General features: G+C 47.0%; 1 protein-coding gene across 5 annotated transcripts in view; it reads left to right on the forward strand.

The window, feature by feature from the left end:
• Positions 1 to 294: 294 nt before the first annotated feature.
• The window catches only part of MEIS3 (Meis homeobox 3), a 41,008-nt gene continuing 22,463 nt past the window's right edge, over positions 295 to 18,839 (forward strand). Inside the window, exons 1-5 of one of the 5 annotated variants that reach the window (XM_088139828.1) lie at positions 295 to 1,522; positions 4,681 to 4,883; positions 12,065 to 12,212; positions 17,389 to 17,439; positions 18,666 to 18,716. In XM_088139828.1, coding sequence (XP_087995954.1) covers positions 1,511 to 1,522; positions 4,681 to 4,883; positions 12,065 to 12,212; positions 17,389 to 17,439; positions 18,666 to 18,716 — 465 coding nt within the window. In that variant the 5' untranslated portion in view covers positions 295 to 1,510. The remainder of the gene's footprint in view (positions 1,523 to 4,680; positions 4,884 to 12,064; positions 12,213 to 17,388; positions 17,440 to 18,665; positions 18,717 to 18,839) is intronic. The other 4 variants (XM_088139827.1, XM_088139829.1, XM_088139830.1 and 1 more) reach the window with 4 other exon arrangements.

The following is an 18,839-nucleotide window of genomic DNA, read 5'->3' on the forward strand; positions in this document are numbered from 1 at the left end:
CGACCTGGACCGCGGTTCTGGGCTGCTTCCCAGCGGAGCCGAAAGGCAGGAAGAGAACGAGTTAAACGAAAAGGCCCCTCCACTTCCGGATGTGTTCGTAGCTGAGGGCTGTGCAGAGAAAGGCGCATCTTTCTCTTCTCTCCTCCTCCTTCCACAGAGTCAGCGCCGGGCGGGGGGGGAGGGGGGGCGGCGAGGGAGGGAAAAAGAAGAGCAGGCAACGGCGGGGGGGGGGGGGGAGGCCAGCAGCCTCTTTGATCCTCGCGGGCATCTCCCTCTCTCGTAGAACTATCCCCGTTCGAACAAAACCCCCCATCCAAACTCTCAAGTCGCGAGGGGGCCTCGTCCATTTCCTCCTCTCTCTGCCCCCCCCAACCCACTCCCCAGATCCGCTGCTGCTTTAAGAGGAGGAGTGCCGGGGAAAAGTGGCAACCCCCGGCTGGGGTGTGTGTGTGTGCGCGCGGGTGTGTTTCTCTCTCTTTCTCTGCCCCCCCCCCCTGCTGAATACAGGGGGCGGGTGAGCGCTGAATTCTCCTCGGTGGTGATGCTGGGTGGGGGGGCTTTTGGGAACCGCTGAGCCCCCCCACACCACACCTCTCTTCCTCTTCCTCCAGCACCTTCTCTAGCGCGCTCTCTCTATCAACATCCCCCCCCCCCCATTTCTCCTCCTTTGCATCTTGGAGGCGCGTTTAAAAAGGAAAGGGAGAAAGAGCGGCGCGCGGGGGGGGCGCGTTGTTGGGAGTTGAGGTCCATGTTTTGAAGCCGAGAAGAAGAAAGGCAAGAAGAATAGAAAGGAGCGGGCGCGAGCGCCTTTTCGGGAGGAAAAAGGATCTTTGGGGGGTGTTTCCATCCAGCACCCCATCATTTCCCTTTTGTCTCCCCCTCCCCCTTTCAAATTACCACCCGGCTGGTGCGTGTGTGTACACACACACACACACACACACACACACAGAGTACGAGGATCATCAATCATTGGGCTGACATTCTCAGCCCTCGACGGACAGCGACGGCAGCGAACGGCAGAAGCGGAGATCTACTTTGGAGAAAGGAGGGATCCCCTGCAAGCCAGCTCTGTAGATCTAAGCCACTCTAGTTTTCTCTCCCTTCCCCCAGGCCCCCACTTCCAGGCAAACGTCGCTGATGAAGCCCCAGCTGGCATCCTGCTTAGGTTTTCTTAAAAATAATAATACGGAACAAGACTTCTGAAAGGACAGCGTGGTTTTTCTGATTGTTAAAATTATTGTTCTTTAGAGTTATCCGCAGATCGCTCCTCTCTGGGGGGGGGGGGGGCGGAGAGAGACTCGATCCGGGAGCAAACTCCCTGCAACAGTTTCCAGCTCCTCTTCTTTGCTCCAGCTGCCTGGAATTGATGGGGGTGCAGGAAGTGGCAGAAATGAACCTCTTGCTTTTTGGAAAGAACTGACGCCTTTCTGGCTCCCCCCAAAGCCCGCTTCTCCCGGGGGGAGACGCCAGAAGGAAAAGAAGCCCTGGAGAAAAATCTTGGGAGCGTCTGATGGCCCAAAGGGTAAGTGAGGATCGCCTCAGCCGCCTCCCCGCCCAAGTAACAGCTTTCTCTTTTCATTAGACCACTGAAAATAATAGTTTTTAAGAAATAAAACAGGCCGTTGCTGAGGGTTCGGTGTGTAATTTTAAAGTCAAATCCTCCGGATTGCTTTTTTTTGGGGGGGGGGGCTGTATCTTAAAGGATAGCCATGTTATAAAAAAATACGATGCACTTGAGTTGCTTTCCCTGAAATTTGCACATCAGTTCGTGCAAATCACTCGTGGTTGGAGTCTCTCTTGTTTTCTCAACCTTCCCATGCTTGTCATTTTCCACCACAACTTCTTATTCCATCCATTGTTGGCTTCTTGGTGACCCGGTAAGTCTCCAGTGAGATTTGGGACCGAGGTGGTGGAAGGAAGGGGAGAATAGGATTTTTTTTTTTAATCATCTCCCCCTTTCAAATGAATCCACAGCTGTCACTTCTTGATATAACTTGATGCTCCCATCTCTCTCTTCCCTGCATTTAACTTTGTGAGTTAAGAGCTTTTTCAAAAAGCGGGGAAAAAAAACAAACCCCCAAAACCCAAACCCAAATATTGACTGCTGTGCTAGTGAACGTCTCCATAGCAAACTCTAACAAACAGAAATGCAGTGGGCATAACTTAAAAAGCAGAAGGAAAAGAGGAATGCTTGACTTTTTCTATCCCTGTCCCTTTGATGTCCAGCTGCTCATTTGAAAGTTTCAGCGGGGCAGGTTTGTGGCACTTTATGATGCCTTTCGAAAGTTTTTTCATTCTTTTTTTCTCCTCTGACCCCCTCCACGGAGCGGCAGAAAAGAGTGAGCCGGCATGAAAGCCTGAGGTTAATGTCTCTTCAGTTTGGCCCCTTGTAAGAAATTCAGAACACTCTTCCTAGGAGCCTGCTTCCCCACCGCCTCTGTTTCTTTTTTTGGGGGGGGGGATATGGGAACATCCTCGTATCTGGAATCTCAGGTATTATATTTGGGGTGTAGGTATAGTTCCAGGAAGCAGAGGGGGAAAAAACATACTTTCTGCTAAGTATTGCTGTTATTATCCTTTTCTTGGTATTTAATCATCTGCTGTTTAATTCAATCGAAATGTAGCTTACACAGTGATTTCTTTCTTTTTCTTTTTCTTTCTTTCTTTCTTTCTTTCTTTCTTTCTTTCTTTCTTTCTTTCTTTCTTTCTTTCTTTCTTTTCTTCCTCTTTCTCTCTCTCTCTTTCCAAAACAATCTTTAGCACTATTTGTTATTATGTCTCATTCTTTCTGATGTAACTTTCCAAGATTTAGAAATCATTTCTGGAGAAAAGGAAAAGTTGGGGAGAGGAAACCTCCAACACAGTCACAATTTATTAATCCAAAAAACGAGTGGGATCTTGCTTCCCAAAGCAAGATTTGGGCTATGATTTGCCCTCAATATTTTTTTAAATGACCATATAATGTGTGCTCGCCTGTGTATCCATGCATACTTCAAAGATGCTTCCCTTCGGAGTATTTTATTTTATTTTAAAAAGTGTATTCTGAAAAGTCAGAGGAGTCTTTGCAGAACTGTGTGAAAGAGAAGAAAAGAGAGGGAGGGGAAGGTTAAATGGATCGGCTCCTCTTTGCTCAGAGCTGAGCTGTAAGACATGATTTAAATAAGAATAGTTGCTTGGCAGGGTGGAAAAAAAATCGCACTTTTTCTCCCCGGGGGAAGGGAGGGGAATTTTTCCTCTGTTTTGCTTTTTCCTTTACAGAAAAATTGTAAAGTTTAAAGTGCAATGCGGGATTTTAACTCAGTTATAAAGACGCTGACCTTCTTCCCTTAGAGAAAGAAGGAAGGAAGGAGGAAGGAAAAGAGAAGGAAAAGAAGCGCATGTTGATTCCATGGGGCGGGGTGGGGGGCGCAACTGGCAAAGAAGTGGACCGGGACAGGCTGAAAAGAAAATGGGAAAAGTTGATTGAGCGTGCAAAAGATCAGATTTTGTTTTACTCTTCTTTTTAAGTGCCCAGCTGCAGAAGCGGCAATATAGACCCGCACACTTTCTATGTCGAAATCCCTGAAATAAACAAACAAACAAACAAACAAATAAAAATTGAATAAAATCCAAGCAGGAGAAGAAGTTCCGCGCGGGTCTAATTCCTCTCTCAAAAGTTCTGCTCCCTTTCACACACACACACAAAAAGATCCCCTTCTTTTTAAAGTTTCCAAAACAGCTCCCAGGTGCAGACTTCTGGGATGGTGATGACGAGGAAGATAATGTGTTTTTGTGTAGGTGCGTTTTGTTCCTTTTTAAGGAAACCGAGTTTATTTGTTCCGAATATAGGGGTAAGGTGAGGTGGGGGATTTCTGCAGCCGAGCTGAGAACTGCAGGCTGAACGGTGGACTTTCCCCGCTGATTTGCCTGCCAACGTAAGAGGTCTTCGGTTTGGTTGTTGAATGCCTTTTTAAAAGTATGTCTCTGTGGGTGCGTGTGTGGGTTTCTTTGGGGCAGTTGTTATTGCTTCTAAATGGGGGCCATCCCCAGATCGAAGGCGCGAGGCTCGCCCGCGCTGGCGGGGGCTGAAGTGGCGCCTGAGCTAAAGAAGGCCGCGGTCGTGAAATTGACCAGCGGTGGCGTGAAATTGACTTAAGTGGCGAAAAGCACAAAAGATGGAAATCCGTGGCCAGAGAGGGAAAAGTTGGTGATTTGTTTGTTAGTTTAATCCTTAAAGAATGACCCGGCTCTTCTATTCCACCCCACACCCACCCCCGCCTTGAAATGAGAATGAGGAGGACCCCTGAGGTTGGGGGTATTTGGGACGGGGTGGGGAGAGCGGGCCGAAGAATACAAGGCAGGGTTCACCCAGGAAGTTCTTGACGTCAGTGGAAAAGGCCCTGATTTGGGGGGGGGGGGGTAGGGGATAATGGCTGGTTTGGCATCATTCGCCTCGCCTGTATCCTCCCGCCCCCTCCCCAAATACTTCGGCCCATGTTTGGAGGAACACTTTCGAAATCCTTGCTTTCAAAGGCGTCCCCGGCCTCTTGTGAAGGAAATTGTCCTGGTAGGTCTGCCTAGATCTGGAGGAGCATTTCCTAGTTGCAGGACAGGAGGGCGGGAAAAAAATCCTAAACCGGGAGTCTGAAACTTTCTTTCTTTCTTTTTCCTCGCCTGGCACCTGATTTGCACCTCCCGTAGTACGATGAGTTGGTACATTACGCCGGAATGGACGGAGTCTCTCTGCCGGCCTTCGGAGACCCACATTCGGGCAGGGGTCTGCAACATCACGCTTTAAACCAGGGGGCCCCTTATGGATCGGCGGGAGTTAACCACCGGCCTGGGATGCCTCCAGGACTGGGCTCCAACGACGCCTTGAAGCGAGAGAAAGATGAAATTTATGGGTAAGTCTCAGCGGGAAGCGGCGGGCCGGCTTCCTCCTGCGCTCCTGGCCGCGCCAAGGGCTCTCTGTCGCCGTCACCCGCCTCCCTTGGGGTCTCCGGGCCAGGCCTTTGTTCCCCTTCTTCCCCCGAAGAGACCAGAGGAGGACGCCCTGCTAGTTCGCGCCCCACGTCGGAACGCCGCTCCGCCGGGCTCAGCCTGGAGCGCCAGGGCGACCCGGGCTGAACACCGGCGGCCAGCGAGGGAAAGGCGCCCGGGAGGCGGGCGGGGGGTTTGGCAAGAGATTCCTCCCGAGAAACCGTGTCTGGGGCAGGGCCTGGGTGAGGAGTGAAGAGAGACCCTCTCCCCGCGGCTTCTCTTGCCGGCTGACTCGGAAACCAAGCCCAGCACAGATTCGAGGCCAGCCTTAGGGGGCTGGATCGCTGGATCATCCTTCCGCCGAAGCGGCGGATCGAAGGCGGGCTTTCCCTCCCGGTCTCCCCTCTCTCTCCAAGAGAGATCTGGCCGCCGGCTTATTTGGCCAGGAACGAGGGTGGCTCGCGTGTCGGCTTACGCGATCGATTCGGCCCAGCCCTCCCGTCGATCTGCCGTCGGAATGGCAGCAGGTCGAATCGCCTTTCGGCTCTCCTTCCTTAACCCGGGTCCGTGGGCCGAATTACGCGACCTCGCCCTCTAACGCCTGCTCCTCTTCCTTCGGTCGGGAGATCCCAGCCTCCAGGCTCTCCTTCCCATGGGATCTTTTCCCCTTGGGCTCCCGGAGACTCTTCTAACTTATGTATCTCAGCGGGGAGATCTACCTAAAGATCCTTCTCACCTTACTAAGAAAGCTGATTAATGGGGCTCTACCTCCTTTGGGTGGAAGGATCTGATAATCCACTTTCCTAAATCTTTGCCTCCCGGAGTTCAGGGTATTTAGATTTATCTGCCGCTCAGAGATGGATTTTCTTCTCTTTTTTCTCCCCTGCGGATCCCTTTCTTAAAAAGGCCTGCTTGCCTTTGGGCCGGTGGACTGTGTGTTTCCCCGGGATCGGTCTGAGTGCTGCCGTTTCTAGCTCAGCCCCGCAGATTTCCTTCTCTTAGTTTGCCTGTGCAAAGCATGCTGAACTCAGTCAGTGGCTGAGGGCATGATGAGAGCTGGGTTAGTTTTAATCTTGGTGTTTCGTCTTTTTTCCAAGTGGCCAAGGTGAGCATACGGCCCATCCCATTAGTTGATAATTCAGAGCATTGTGAATACTCAGCCAACAGTGTTTTTTTTTCTTCAGTAACAAAGTTAAGGAAAATGTGTGGGTTTCGGATTAAGGCCTTTTCTATTCTGGTTGAGGAAGAGGTGCAAACCTGCGGATGATAAGAAAAAAAGAGCAGACCCTGGAACGCCAATATTTTATGTATTTATTTGTTAGACGTATGTCCCACCCTCTGTTCAGGAGCTCAAAGTATCATAGTATCCCCCCCCCCTCATTTTTCCCCACCACAACGACCTTATGAGGTAGGTTGGGCCAAGAGTGATGGGCCCAAAGCCACCCTGGGAGCTTCCATGGCCTGGGGGGGGGGGGGACCTGAACCTGGGTCTCACTGGTGCCACTTCAGACCTCAGTCAGGGGCTCCCCTTGGCCCTGCCAGGCCAGCCAAATCAACTGATACGAGGAGGATGCTCCATGGTTTGAAGTCTAGCCAATGGTAGGAAATGTAAAGGGTTTTAAAATGGGGGAGGGATCCTGCTTGGTGTTTGGGGTCAGCCTGCAAAAAATCAGCAGTGCCCCTTTCCCACATGCCACACAGAGGGGGGCTTGCCACGAACTGAGGGGGCTGCCTCTAGTTGCCAGTGTGATGGCCGAGCAATTTCTTTTCATCTCCATCGGTACAACTGGAACAGCATCATTTTGTCCAGAAGGAGCGAGGCCCTGACGTATTATCTGTATACAGCATACCTCGGGTCAGGGATTAGATACAGGAGGATAAGTGTCTTGGGGTGACAGATTCAGAAGGCAGCATGATTAGGTCAAGGGGCTTGGTGGAACTTCCATTTTCAGGGGCATGCTACCAGACGCCAGGACAATGAGAGGATAGCCATTCCTTCTGCTTCTGAACTTCCCATGCGACAGACTGGGTTGTTTTGGGAAAAGAATACATAGATTCTTCTCATTCAGCGCTACAATTCTTAGGAACTCTAAGAGGAAGGCAGAAAGGAGCGTGAGGTTTGACTGCATATTGGGGAACTGGGGAATGATAAACCGTTCGCTCCCTGCTCAGCGGAGGTTTTCCCCCCCTCCCGCCTTCATTTAATTAATGTGATTTATCATTGTAAGCTTTGCATTTATATTGTTCCACAAACTACTTGGTTCTTCCTGTTCTGTTTGAGGTTGACTGTTCCATGTTGAAAGGTGGGGAAAGAATTTGGTAATGCTGAATCTCTATGACAGGAATGAAGCCTCTGTGTGTGTGTCTGTGAGTGTGAGTGTGTGTGTGTGTGTGTGTGTATGCAGACTTTTGTAAGACCAGGGAATAGATCTGGATCTGGCTTCTCCAAGGTCATACGCTTAAGGAGTTGAATACAGTTTTCTTTTTACTGAATGTATGAGAAAAATAATTCCATTTATCATCCTGTGATAGTGTTTAAAGCTCGCTCTTGATAAGGAAACTCGAATACAGTGGTTTCATTCTGTGGTGCAGAGAATGCAATGTAAAAGGACTTGGTATGATTAAACAGGGTTCCTAAACCCAGGTTTAGGTCAGGTGTTTTCTTTCTGGCCAGATAATTCTACAAGCCCACAAAAACAGCCTGAAAAATTCCAGGTATTCTGCTACCAGACCTGAAGGCTCCACTTATATATTGGTATTAATCATTGCTATCATGGCTTTTCTCTGTGGCTTTGCCAAATCCAGTCTCTGATAGATCCTTTGGCTATATTGAAATGCAGACCACCATATCTTCCAGTGGAATAATTAAAGGATACATCTTGGGTGTGTGAAGTTTCCACAGTACACCCTTGTTGGTCATGCTTAGTTCAACACATCTGGAGGAGAAGTCCCATTTTTACCAATATCCAGTTTCCTCCCTTGGAGCAGCACCGTCTCTTTGAAGGGTGCCACTGGAAGCAGATAAAGGGCGTTGTATATGGAAGTTCAGTTAGTTATTAGATGCTACGGTCTATGGATACCTCTTCTATTTGCGTGCATTCTGGTCTACGACCTTCCTAATTCCACGGAGCAGCAGATTTGAATGCTAAAACTCACAGCCCAACTGTTGAATAAGCAGGAGGAGGCCTCCAAAGATAGTCATCAAACACAACTTGGAGGCCACAGGAAAGTAGCTTCTTGTATGGTTACAGGGAGTCCCCAGTTTAAGGACGAGTTCCGTTCCCGAGGTCTGTCCTTAAGTTGAATTTGTATGTAAGCCGGAACAGTATTATTATATAATACGGTCTAAATGGTATTGTGTAATGAACTCCAACCACTGTGTATTTAACTGGAATCACTGTATATTTATCTCAAATTTTGCTACAACAGGCTCTGTTCTGAACTATGGGTTGTCTATAAACTGGGCATTCTTACCCAGGGACTCCCTGCGGCCGGAGTGCATATATTTCCCCCCCCACAAATGCTTCACCTCAAAGTCAGAACAGAAAATGTCCAAAACTGGCTAAACATTTTATGGAGACAGTCACAGGCACTGAATGGTTTGATTCGATTTAGATATGAAAGACAGGTTAGAACCTCAAGTGCAGGAACGTTTGATGAGAGAGCACCACAGACAAGGCTGAGCCCATGAAGTTGGGCAATACATTTAAATAAATAATAATGAAATAATAATAGGGCAATGGGTTGGCACAGCAAACTAAGCTAGGAGTCTTGGAGAGACCAATGGACTGGGTCCTTTGAGTCCTGTAAACTTCCCGGCCTTCATAAACATGCAAAGACCCCATTTTGACTGACCAGGTTTCACTGGCATCTTCCCTTGCCAACGCTGGTGTTCGCACTGGCAGTACAACTGCTTCCAAGTGATCCCATCACCATGCCAGCCTTCAGGACCAGTGGCTACTTCATCACTGACAAACCTAAGGCAGATGTTCCTCAGGATGATCAGAGGTATGCTCCTGCCCCATGTTTGATAGGGAGGAGGGAAGGGAACCAAGCTTAAAGTCTAGGAGCCAAGAAAGGGGAGTGGAGGATGAAGAAGATGGTGCAAGAAAGTGGCCTTTTTCTAGGCAACTTGTGGACAAAATAGAGCTGGGAATAAGTAACGCTTGGGATCAGTCTCAGTTGTTATTACTGATGGACTACTTTTCTTCTGAGATGGTCGTCCTTGGAGATGCCAGCAACCCCTCCTCCAAACCAACAAGGGTGTGTGTGTGTGTGTGTGTGTGTGTGTAAAAAAAAAGTCAAAGTCTTGCCTTTTTGGATCCCCCTGCAAGCACCACTAATTTCCCAGAGCTCTTGATCCGGTGGATGTTTCTGGAATTTTTTATTTTTTATTTTAAACTTTTTTATTCCTAAAAAACAATCTTACCAAACATCGAACAGCGAGTCAAAGCGGGTTACAAATACAAATGTGCATAGTCATATTGTCATATTACCAGTATACCCAAGTGTATATATATCATCAGTAAAAAGGATGTTTCTGGAATTTTGAGAGTGTGAGAATCCCTGCACAGAACATCTACCATGTTGCGTAAGATCAGTCGTGCAATTCTCTTTATCAAGAGACCCACTGGGGAAGTTTGCAGAACACAGGAACCTAAAGCAGGCCCAATCATCTATTTGTGCCCCCAAAAGTCACAAAAATGTATTTCACCAAAGGCCAACCGGTGGTGTTCAGAGAAAGATGCATACTCTAATTATCGCACCGTTTCACACAGAGGTCAATTCTGTTTGACCATTCAGTTGGGATCTGGACTGAAGTACAGTTTCTCGACCCATGTCTCTGAGTAATACATACCTTTATGGCATTTTGATTGTGTGTTTTTATGCATGTGCTTAAATGTAATATGCACACAGTTCTTAAGATTAACTCTCTAAACCGATGCATGGTTGAATGCAAATCTGAGGCCGCTGTTTTAATTTTTGGTGGAAGTTGTGTAGATTTAGGGGCCTCAGAAAATCTCGGCAAGTAAATTTCCACTACCAATAATTTTGACCCTGCAGAAAGATTTATGGGCCAGGCAACCTGGGCTGCGTCTTTTCACTCTGAACACCCTGGTCTTTCTGTCTGTTCTCTCCAGTTCTGTCACTGGAGAAGGAAAAAAAACGGGGAGGAGAGAAAAGAATTGCCCATCTTTTAAATCCTGGATTTTTCCACTTTCCTAGTTTCTCAACCTGATTATTCCTTAGTTGACTGGAAATATTAGCTTCCTGCTTGGCTGAGGGTTTTTTTCTCCTAATGAATGGTAAATATTTGTTCTGCTGAATATTGATGTTAATGCTTTCTAATTATGCATTTTTTTTAAGCTTAAAGGAGGATGATTTAGAAAACTGAATTCAGGAACTTCAGAAGGCAAGGAGTTCAGCTTCCCTTTCAGATAATATATTTTCCTTCCTTTAGAGAGAGAATCGGACGGTCGTGGGGTGCTGAAATCAAAAATGCCCCTTGCTGTGGGCCACACCAAAAATTGCCAGTCCTAAAGCAGACTGGAAACCAGCAAAGACACGGGTTACTGACTCAAAAGGGCATTTTTTTTTTCTTTCTTTTTCTAGCCAGCTTAGGCTGTTAGTCAAGAAAGGCCAAAAACCGTTTTCAAAGCGTTGCTCGACCAGAAAGGTCTTAAAGCAGATTGATAGATCCCTTCCTTTCCTTTCGTCTTTGACTTGCATCTTACAGTCTGAAGCTTCCCAGGCCGTCTTTGGAAGAATATATATATATATATATATATAGATATTTTTGCCATGCTATGAGACATTACAGTGCCCCTTCCTCCCCTCCATACCCTACACCCAAATCACTGGTTACAGCTAGCAGTGTTTTTAATTTGCCATTTTCTTCTCTGCGAATTGGAGGGGAAGGGAAGATGGATTGTTGCAGGATTGAAACGTACACCCCCCCCCCCTTGACTCTTGTTTGGTTTCTCCTCTGAAATCGAAATGTTCTGTGGAGACACTCACTTAACAGTTATTCTGGGCTGGGCCTCTGCTACAAATATTTGTGTAACATATGGTGCGTGAACTTGTCTAATGTATAGCTGGGAACACACTGTCTCTCCCTCGCTATCCCTCCAAATCTAGCAGGGAAAAAAGGAGGGAAGGAAGGAATTGAGGGGTGGACTTTGCTGGTTGGAAGTTGACATAAATCATAGAAGGGACAGAGTTGGAGTGCTCCCTACCAGCAGAAGCGGTCTTTGAAATAACTTTAATCCTAGCCACAAAAAGAAAAAGAAAAAAGAAAAAAAGAAAGAAAGTTTCTTATGGTACATTCAGACTTTTATCTTCTCCCTAAAGTTTGCAGCATTCATTCTTTGCTTGCAGCCTTACAGATCCTTTAATCTCTTCGCTGGTCAAAAGGCTACATTTCCAACGTAGATGGACCTGAAGGATGGTGAATTTGTTTTCCCTCCTTATTCTTCTTCGGGGAGGGGAGCCCTGCCGTGACGTGTGTGGGGGGTCCTGGGATGAGGCTGTGCAGTTGTGACTGAGCATGATGTGCATTAATGCTGCACCAGTTGCATCGTGATGAAGGTGGCTGATTCCTAAAATCAGAGTTCTCAGTGTTGGGCAGATGACCAAGGATGTGGAGAAGTCAGAGATACGGAGCTGGGAGGAAACGTTCTGTGATTTTTAAAGCCATTCATTTTTCTGACTTTCTGTGAATCTTCTACTAAATTTAGAATGCTTGCCTAGAGCTAGTGTTCTGCATCAGGTTTATTCCTGGAGCATGCCCATTTGAGGGGGGAAAAAGAGATATCCTAAAGCATGCAGAGTGTGCCTTTGAGGTCCGACTGAATGATGGGGGCTTTCTTCCAAGAAGAGCAGGCATAGAAGTCTTGTAGAGAAAGCAAACGGTGGGACCGGGTGTCCTTCTTTCTCCTGGATTTAGAAGTATGTTCCCTCCTACTGAATGGTCTTTAAACATTAACAGTTTGTCTTTCTTCTCACCAAGAGCTGCAGATGACCCTAGGCTTCAACTCCTCCAGCGTGTCTCCGCTGGAGCCTCCATGCAACTGGTTTGCCAAACACTGTTTCCTCTTCTTTTTAGGCACCCCTTGTTCCCACTGCTCGCCCTGGTCTTTGAAAAATGTGAGCTGGCTACATGTTCTCCCAGAGACACTTCTGGTTCGTATCCTGGAGGAGATGTCTGCTCATCGGATTCCTTCAATGAAGACATTGCTGTCTTTGCCAAACAGGTTGGTTTCTGGAGAAGGGGAGGCATCACAGAGAGGGGGAGATGTGTAGGTTCTTGGCAGTGGAAAAAAAAAAAGACATTATGCTTATAAACACATTTTCTAATTTGATAGTCCAGAATATTTCTTAGCCCACTGGATGAGCTGTACATAATTTGTGGCCCACCCAGATCAATGAATGACGAGCCAGCTCTTCTAACGTCCCTTAGCTTGGTCTCCTGGAAGCAGCTGTAAACTTGGCACAAGGGACTAGGCAATTGGCTACTTATAAGCCTGCATTAAAGTTAAGGTCTTGGAATAAAATCTGGAAAAACATCTTTTTTCTCGGATCAAGATTTGTGGTGCAGAGAAGTGCTGGGCTATAATGTATTCTAGAGGATGAGTCATTCTGATGATAGATAGATAGATAGATAGATAGATAGATAGATAGATAGATAGATAGATGGATGGATGGATGGATGGATGGATGGATGGATGGATGGACAAACCGACAGACAGACAGACAGATAGATAGATGATAGATAGAGATGATATAGATGGATGGATGGATGGATGGATGGATGGATGGACAAACCGATAGATAGATAGATAGATAGATAGATAGATAGATAGATAGATAGATAGATAGATATGAGATAGATAGATATGAGATAGATAGATAGATAGATAGATAGATAGATAGATAGATAGATAGATACCACGTGTCCTTGAAACAGCAATTATTAGAAATTCCTCATTCTAATGCAGACATTCACCAAATATCAGCATTTTCAATATATGGACACTCTGCTTGGCGAACAATGTCAGATCTTGGCAGCAAATGCCATGGCACGCTAGTCCCATGGTGAGACAGGGGTAGAGTGCCCCTGCCAGTCCCATAAAGAGGCAGGAATCGAATGCCCCCAATTCTACAGAGAGGCGGGGGTTGTGGCCCCTTCTCACATCTGCCATTTCAATATGTGGATTTTTCTGCCTTTTGCTGAAATCATGAAACATTTTTCTTCCGCATCTTGATTCTGATCATGATGCGGCTGTTGCTGTGGGCCTGAACTTGTTGATTTCCTAGCTGGGGGATTGGGATGGGCTTAAGTCAAATAATGCAAGTTTAAAACCAACCAACCAACCAACCAACCTACCAACCAACCTACCAACCAACCTTTATTTAGTACTTGAAAATACCAAATATTAGAAACAGTGTTTCAAGAGAGTTGGAGCCATAGCACCTGAATGAAACCACTACCTTGAATGTGCTTGGTCAAACTGGGCATTATTGACCCCAGTTGGCTTGATGGCCCAGCTCAGAATGAAAGCTCCACCTGGTAGGCGTGGCCCCCTCTGGAAAATCCGGGGGAACATGTACCCTGCCAGCCCCCCAGTTGACCCCCGTGGCTGCCACAGAGACCAGGAGTTGCTGGCCTGAGTGGATACTGCTGGAACATCTACAGTCACGGGAGATCATGACGTGGACTGCACCAAATGCATGAGAACTGACATGGGCTCCCTTAAAGAGATGTTGTAGATAACTTTTTGGGAAGCAGCTATGGGGCTCCTGGTAGAAAGCCTCCCCACCGTCCCGGACGACAGTTCTGAGACTTTTGTGGTAGAAGGTGAGAGTCAGATTAGAAAGTTGAAGACCTCCAACTTAGGGCTCATTTCGCTGCCTCTTTTGACTATAGTTTGAGACACAGGTATCAAAGTGTGATATGGCATCTAGCAGTGCTTCTCAAACTTGGCAACTTTAAGACATGTGGACTTCAAGTCCCAGAATTCCCTAGCCAGCTGGCTGGGGAATTCTGGGACTTGAAGTCCACATGTCTTAAAGTTGCCAAGTTTGAGAAGCACCGATCTATGGGTGGGTGTGTGTGTGTCAGAAAAGTTAAGTGGTACCTATGACCATGCAATTGAAGCTTCTCCCCTTGCAGTCACCATCTTGACTTTCTGACACCCCCCACAGATGACCCTGATCGCAAATCCATTGTCCCACAAAGTAACAGGGCCTCTTGATTCAGTAAAATGTTTTTGTCCCCCGTTACAAAAGAAACTCTGAGGCTGTGTTGTTTTGGGAGGTGCCTCCCCCCTCCCTTCCTCCTTATCTGGAAAGATCTCCCATTGACTTCTGGGACATGGAGAAGATTGTGTAGTAAAATCTCCCCCCCCCCTTTTTAGCGTGCATGTGTATTGAAAATACACACCCAACCTCTCAAAGGCCAAAACATGGAATGCTCTTCAAAAAGACATTTAAAAAAAAGTGATGTGGTCCTTCAAGCAATAGACCTTGCTTCAGAAGCCAGTGGTTCTATTTGTATAATACACTAACCATGGTTAACTGTACTGTGGCTTGCTGGATGAACCCCAAGGGCTTGGTTTACTCAAGTCACCGTTCTAAAAAGTAATCACATCGCTAGGCTTGCAAAATTGAAAAGTCAACCAGCGTGTTGTGGGAACTTTGTCAAGAGGGGGCAAGAAATTTTAGTATCTGGATGGACAGCAATGTTTGGGTGAGGGGAGAGAGGGGGGCATAAGGGGGAGTGACCTCCCATGCATCATGGCCTCACTGCACAAATGACGCAACTGGTGTCACTTTTTAAAACAAGAACTCCAATCAGATCTACTGGGGCTTTAACTGGGCCTCCTTGGTGTCATCTGAAATTGTGTCCTTGGAGCAGTGACCTGTGAAGTCATTGTGATGTCTGTCAAATGTCCGTGCTGGGAGATCAAAAAGGTGCCAGCGTTAATCCTCGCTCTGAAATGGCTTGCGGGGTAAAAAAGCGGGTTCAAAACATTTTCAAGTAACGCAGGCAGAAATAAAGCATCTCGTTTCATTAGCAGCCCTGGAATGATATGAGGGTATTAGAGTTTAACCTGAATTGCATTGTGTTCCCAAAGGTGGCTAGTTTAAGGGACATGGAGCACCCAACAACCCTTCCTCCAGCAGAGGGGAAAAATAGGATGACCATTCACGTTGCCCAACAGTAGGGCCGGCTGTAATGTAGAACAGTGTTGCTCAACCTCGGCAACTTTAAGATGGGTGGACTTCAACTCCCAGAATTCCCCAGCTGGCTGGGGAATTCTGGGAGTTGAAGTCCACCCATCTTAAAGCATTCTGGCTGGAGAATTCTGGGAGTTGAAGTCCACATCTCTTAAAGCTCCCAAGGCTGAGAAACATTGTACTAGCGTATGGCACTGTATTTAAGTTCCTTTGCTTGGGTCTATGAAAGGTTTCCCAAATTCCCCTTTAAATACATTCCAGCATCTTCAGCAAAGAGGCTCTGAGTAACAGCGGGTGATTACTTACACGCAAAACGACAATGCATCCTTGAGCATGTCCAGAGTGCCTTTCCTTTTTGCAGAAAACTGGGTTGAAAATAAATGCAGCTATGGGGAGAAGGCATTGGCTAAAATAGGAGTTATGGCCAGGTGGGGGTTGGGGGAAGACAGAAGGCAAGAGGTGTTTTTTCTTGAGGTGAGAAAATAGGATTTCATGCATTCTCTCGGCCCGCTCAATACCAGTTCTGGAGAACGAATGTTATTGCTAGCTGAGAAACCATCATTCAGATCCAAATTATATATTCTTTGACCTTGAAGGTTGCCACCTCTTTAGGTCTTGCATAAAAATGAGGAAAATCACAATAAAAATACTTTTTTCCCACGTGTTTCCCCTCTCCCAGCTTGATATCCAGGGCAGGGAAATGCAATCCTGGCCCTCTCTCCCTGAGTTCCAGTGAAACAGTGAACGTACCCATTGACCCGAGACTTTTTTTGATTAAAAATCCACATTCAGGATGATTCATCAGCTTGCTAATATGATAAATCAATCAGGGTTTCAAAGCCAAATTCACCATTTCTTCCCCAGGCAGGAAGCAAGTAAAGGACTTCATATGTTAGAGCAGTGTTTCTCAACCTCAGCAGCTTTCAGAGGTGTGGACTTCAACTCCCAGAATTCCCCAGCCAGCTAGGCTGGGGAATTCTGGGAGTTGAAGTCCACACCTCTGAAAGCTGCCGAGGTTGAGAAACACTGTGTTAGAGCCTGGAATAATAATACCCTTATGTTGTTTGGTTGGGGGGGGGGAAGAGGACTGAGAGTTTTACGAAGAGTGGAAACTGCTCCAAATTTTCACTGCTCCAAATTCTACCTCCCCCCCCCCCCCGCCCAGGATTTTAAACCTACTCCAAATTTAAAAGTTGCATTGCACGATGCCTTGAAAATCCTACCCAAAATGCTGGATGGGGTGAGGATCTGAAACCCACAGCATCCGGCAGAGAAAAGGCTAACCCCCCCCCCTTTGCTTTTCAACTCGCCCCCTCCTTGTCCTTAAAAAGAAAAGAGGATGTTAAGGTCCCGCTCTGCAAACTCTTCTTTGTCCTCGATTGGGAATGAGAACATGACTTTTCTTGCAACTTACTCGGATTTTTTTTTTTTTACAGAGGGGAGGAAGAAAAGCAAAATAGGGAGATTTACGTGTGCCCCCCCACCTCCCGCAGTGCTTTTAAAAAAATATACATAGACCTTAGAGGACTAGAGAGATGCTCTCCGGGGCTCTGACTCTGAGATCTGCCGGATGGGGTTCCTTGGGGGGATCTCTTTAAAGTGGTCACCCCGGGATGTTCGGAGTTGGGTACCCCCCCAGAGTCCCAAGAAGAGAGGGCTCGGATGGGTCAGCCCCGGCTCTATTGAGCCCGTTGAAAGGATTCCCCACCGCAGGGGTTTCGTTTCTGAAAGGAGACAGATGAAGAGAAAACCGACCTTGGGCTTTGAAGAGGGAGGGGAAACTGTGGAGGAATTGAGCCAACACCGAGGAGGGAGAGACAACTTTGGGAAGTGAAATATACAGATTCTTGCCAGCTGGAATTCTCCAGGGGTAAAAGTCACTTCTTTTGCTGTTTCTTTGCAGTTTCTGGGAAATGAGAGAAACAGATTTTTTTCCCCCAACAATGCACGGCTTAGATTTCCCTCTATTGCAGTGTTTCTCAACCTTGGCCACTTGAAGAGGTGCGGACTTCAACTCCCAGAATTCCCCAGCCAGCAGGGCTGGCTGGGGAATTCTGGGAGTTGGTCCGCACCTCTTCAAGTGGCCAAGGTTGAGAAACACTGCTCTATCGTGTTTTCCCTCTACTAACGCTCCTTCTGTTTTCTTCTGTTTTTCCGTCCCTGCTCCCACCCCCAAATGTCTCTTTTTAGGTTAGGACAGAAAAACCTTTATTTTCTTCCAATCCTGAGCTGGATAATTTGGTAAGGAAACTTACTTCTTTCCTTTTTTTTTTTTAAGAGGTCACCAAAAAGTGTTGTTCCTTGTCAAACTCCATTTTCACTCTCTCTCTATTTCTCTTTCCCTGTAACTATCCCCCCGTATCTGTGTCTGCTGAATCGGTCCCTCACCTTTACACATATGAACACTGCAGGCTTCATCGCGGGAGTCAAATCCGGCCAATGAAACTTTAGGTTATGTTCTGCCTCGCAGCCTTCCTGTCCTAGAGGAGTCTGTCCTTTGGGGAGAAATCATTGCAGCCTACCTCTCTGGGTTGTTGTGCAGATCTGCTCTGGGAGAGTTCCACTTAAAACTGGACTTCCTCCCTCTTCCCAACTTGATGTCTTCCCTGGTGGCTGGCAATTCTGGGACTTTCAGATTCAGCATATCTGAAAGTGTTGGGGAATTTAGGGGTGAGTGGGAAGGAGCGTTCCCTGGGATCTTGGGCTTTATTAAGCAATACAAGCAATGTTTTTCAACCTTGGCAGCTTGAAGATGGGTGGACTTCAACTCCCAGAATTCCCCAGCCAGCAAGGCTGGCTGGGGAATTCTGGGAGTTGAAGTCCACCCATCTTCAAGCTGCCAAGCTTGAGGAATACTGAATACAAGCATGAATAGTGACTTTTAGGAACGGCAAGAACCATGGGAAGTGTAGTTCATAACACACAGCTTTTCCTCCCTAATTCTTCGCATGGGATTGGGGTTTTTCTGGTGGCTTCTCCAATTCGACATCATTCGATCCTGAATCAGCCGAAACAGGTCTCTTTGGCAGACGGAAAGCGCATTCTCGGGAACCCCTAAGACCGTTCCCAAAACATCTTGATCCAGGATTCCTGGGAAACTGACTTGGCCAGAGCAACTTCAAACGCCCCCCCTTTGAGGTCAGCTTCAGGCTTTGCCAAGCTGCCCCAAACACGGGCTTTCTTCACGGAGCTTGTGATGCCCAGAGTTCCTTCTTGCCTCTGTGTACATGTTAAGCATCAATGCCCAGTCCAGATTGGTATATCTGATGGGCCTAGATGAGCACCTTCCATTGTGAATTTCTTTGGGTGAAAGCTGAGCCTGGCGTCGAAAATCCAGCTGACCTCTTCCAATGCCTAGGGGGAGAGATTCAAAAGTCAGCCAGGATGTCCTGTGAAATGCGTTGCAATAAACAGACAAGCATTTATACTATAAGCAACTACCCATTTTTCCCCTTTTGTAATTATAGATGATCCAGGCTATTCAAGTTCTGAGATTCCACCTCCTGGAATTAGAAAAGGTAGGGATGCTCGTTCTCAGGTTTGCTTTACTTCCCTTCCCCTGCTTCCCTTCTCCCTACTAACCTGCAAAAATGAAATAAAAACAGGGCTGGCAATCTGGAAAACAAAGCTGGAAATCACTC

The sequence above is a fragment of the Python bivittatus genome, unplaced genomic scaffold, assembly GCF_059951505.1.
Source record: "Python bivittatus isolate LINGU-HERP-01145 unplaced genomic scaffold, Pbiv_v1 ctg000310_np1212, whole genome shotgun sequence".
NCBI classification, from domain to species: Eukaryota; Metazoa; Chordata; class Lepidosauria; order Squamata; family Pythonidae; genus Python; species Python bivittatus.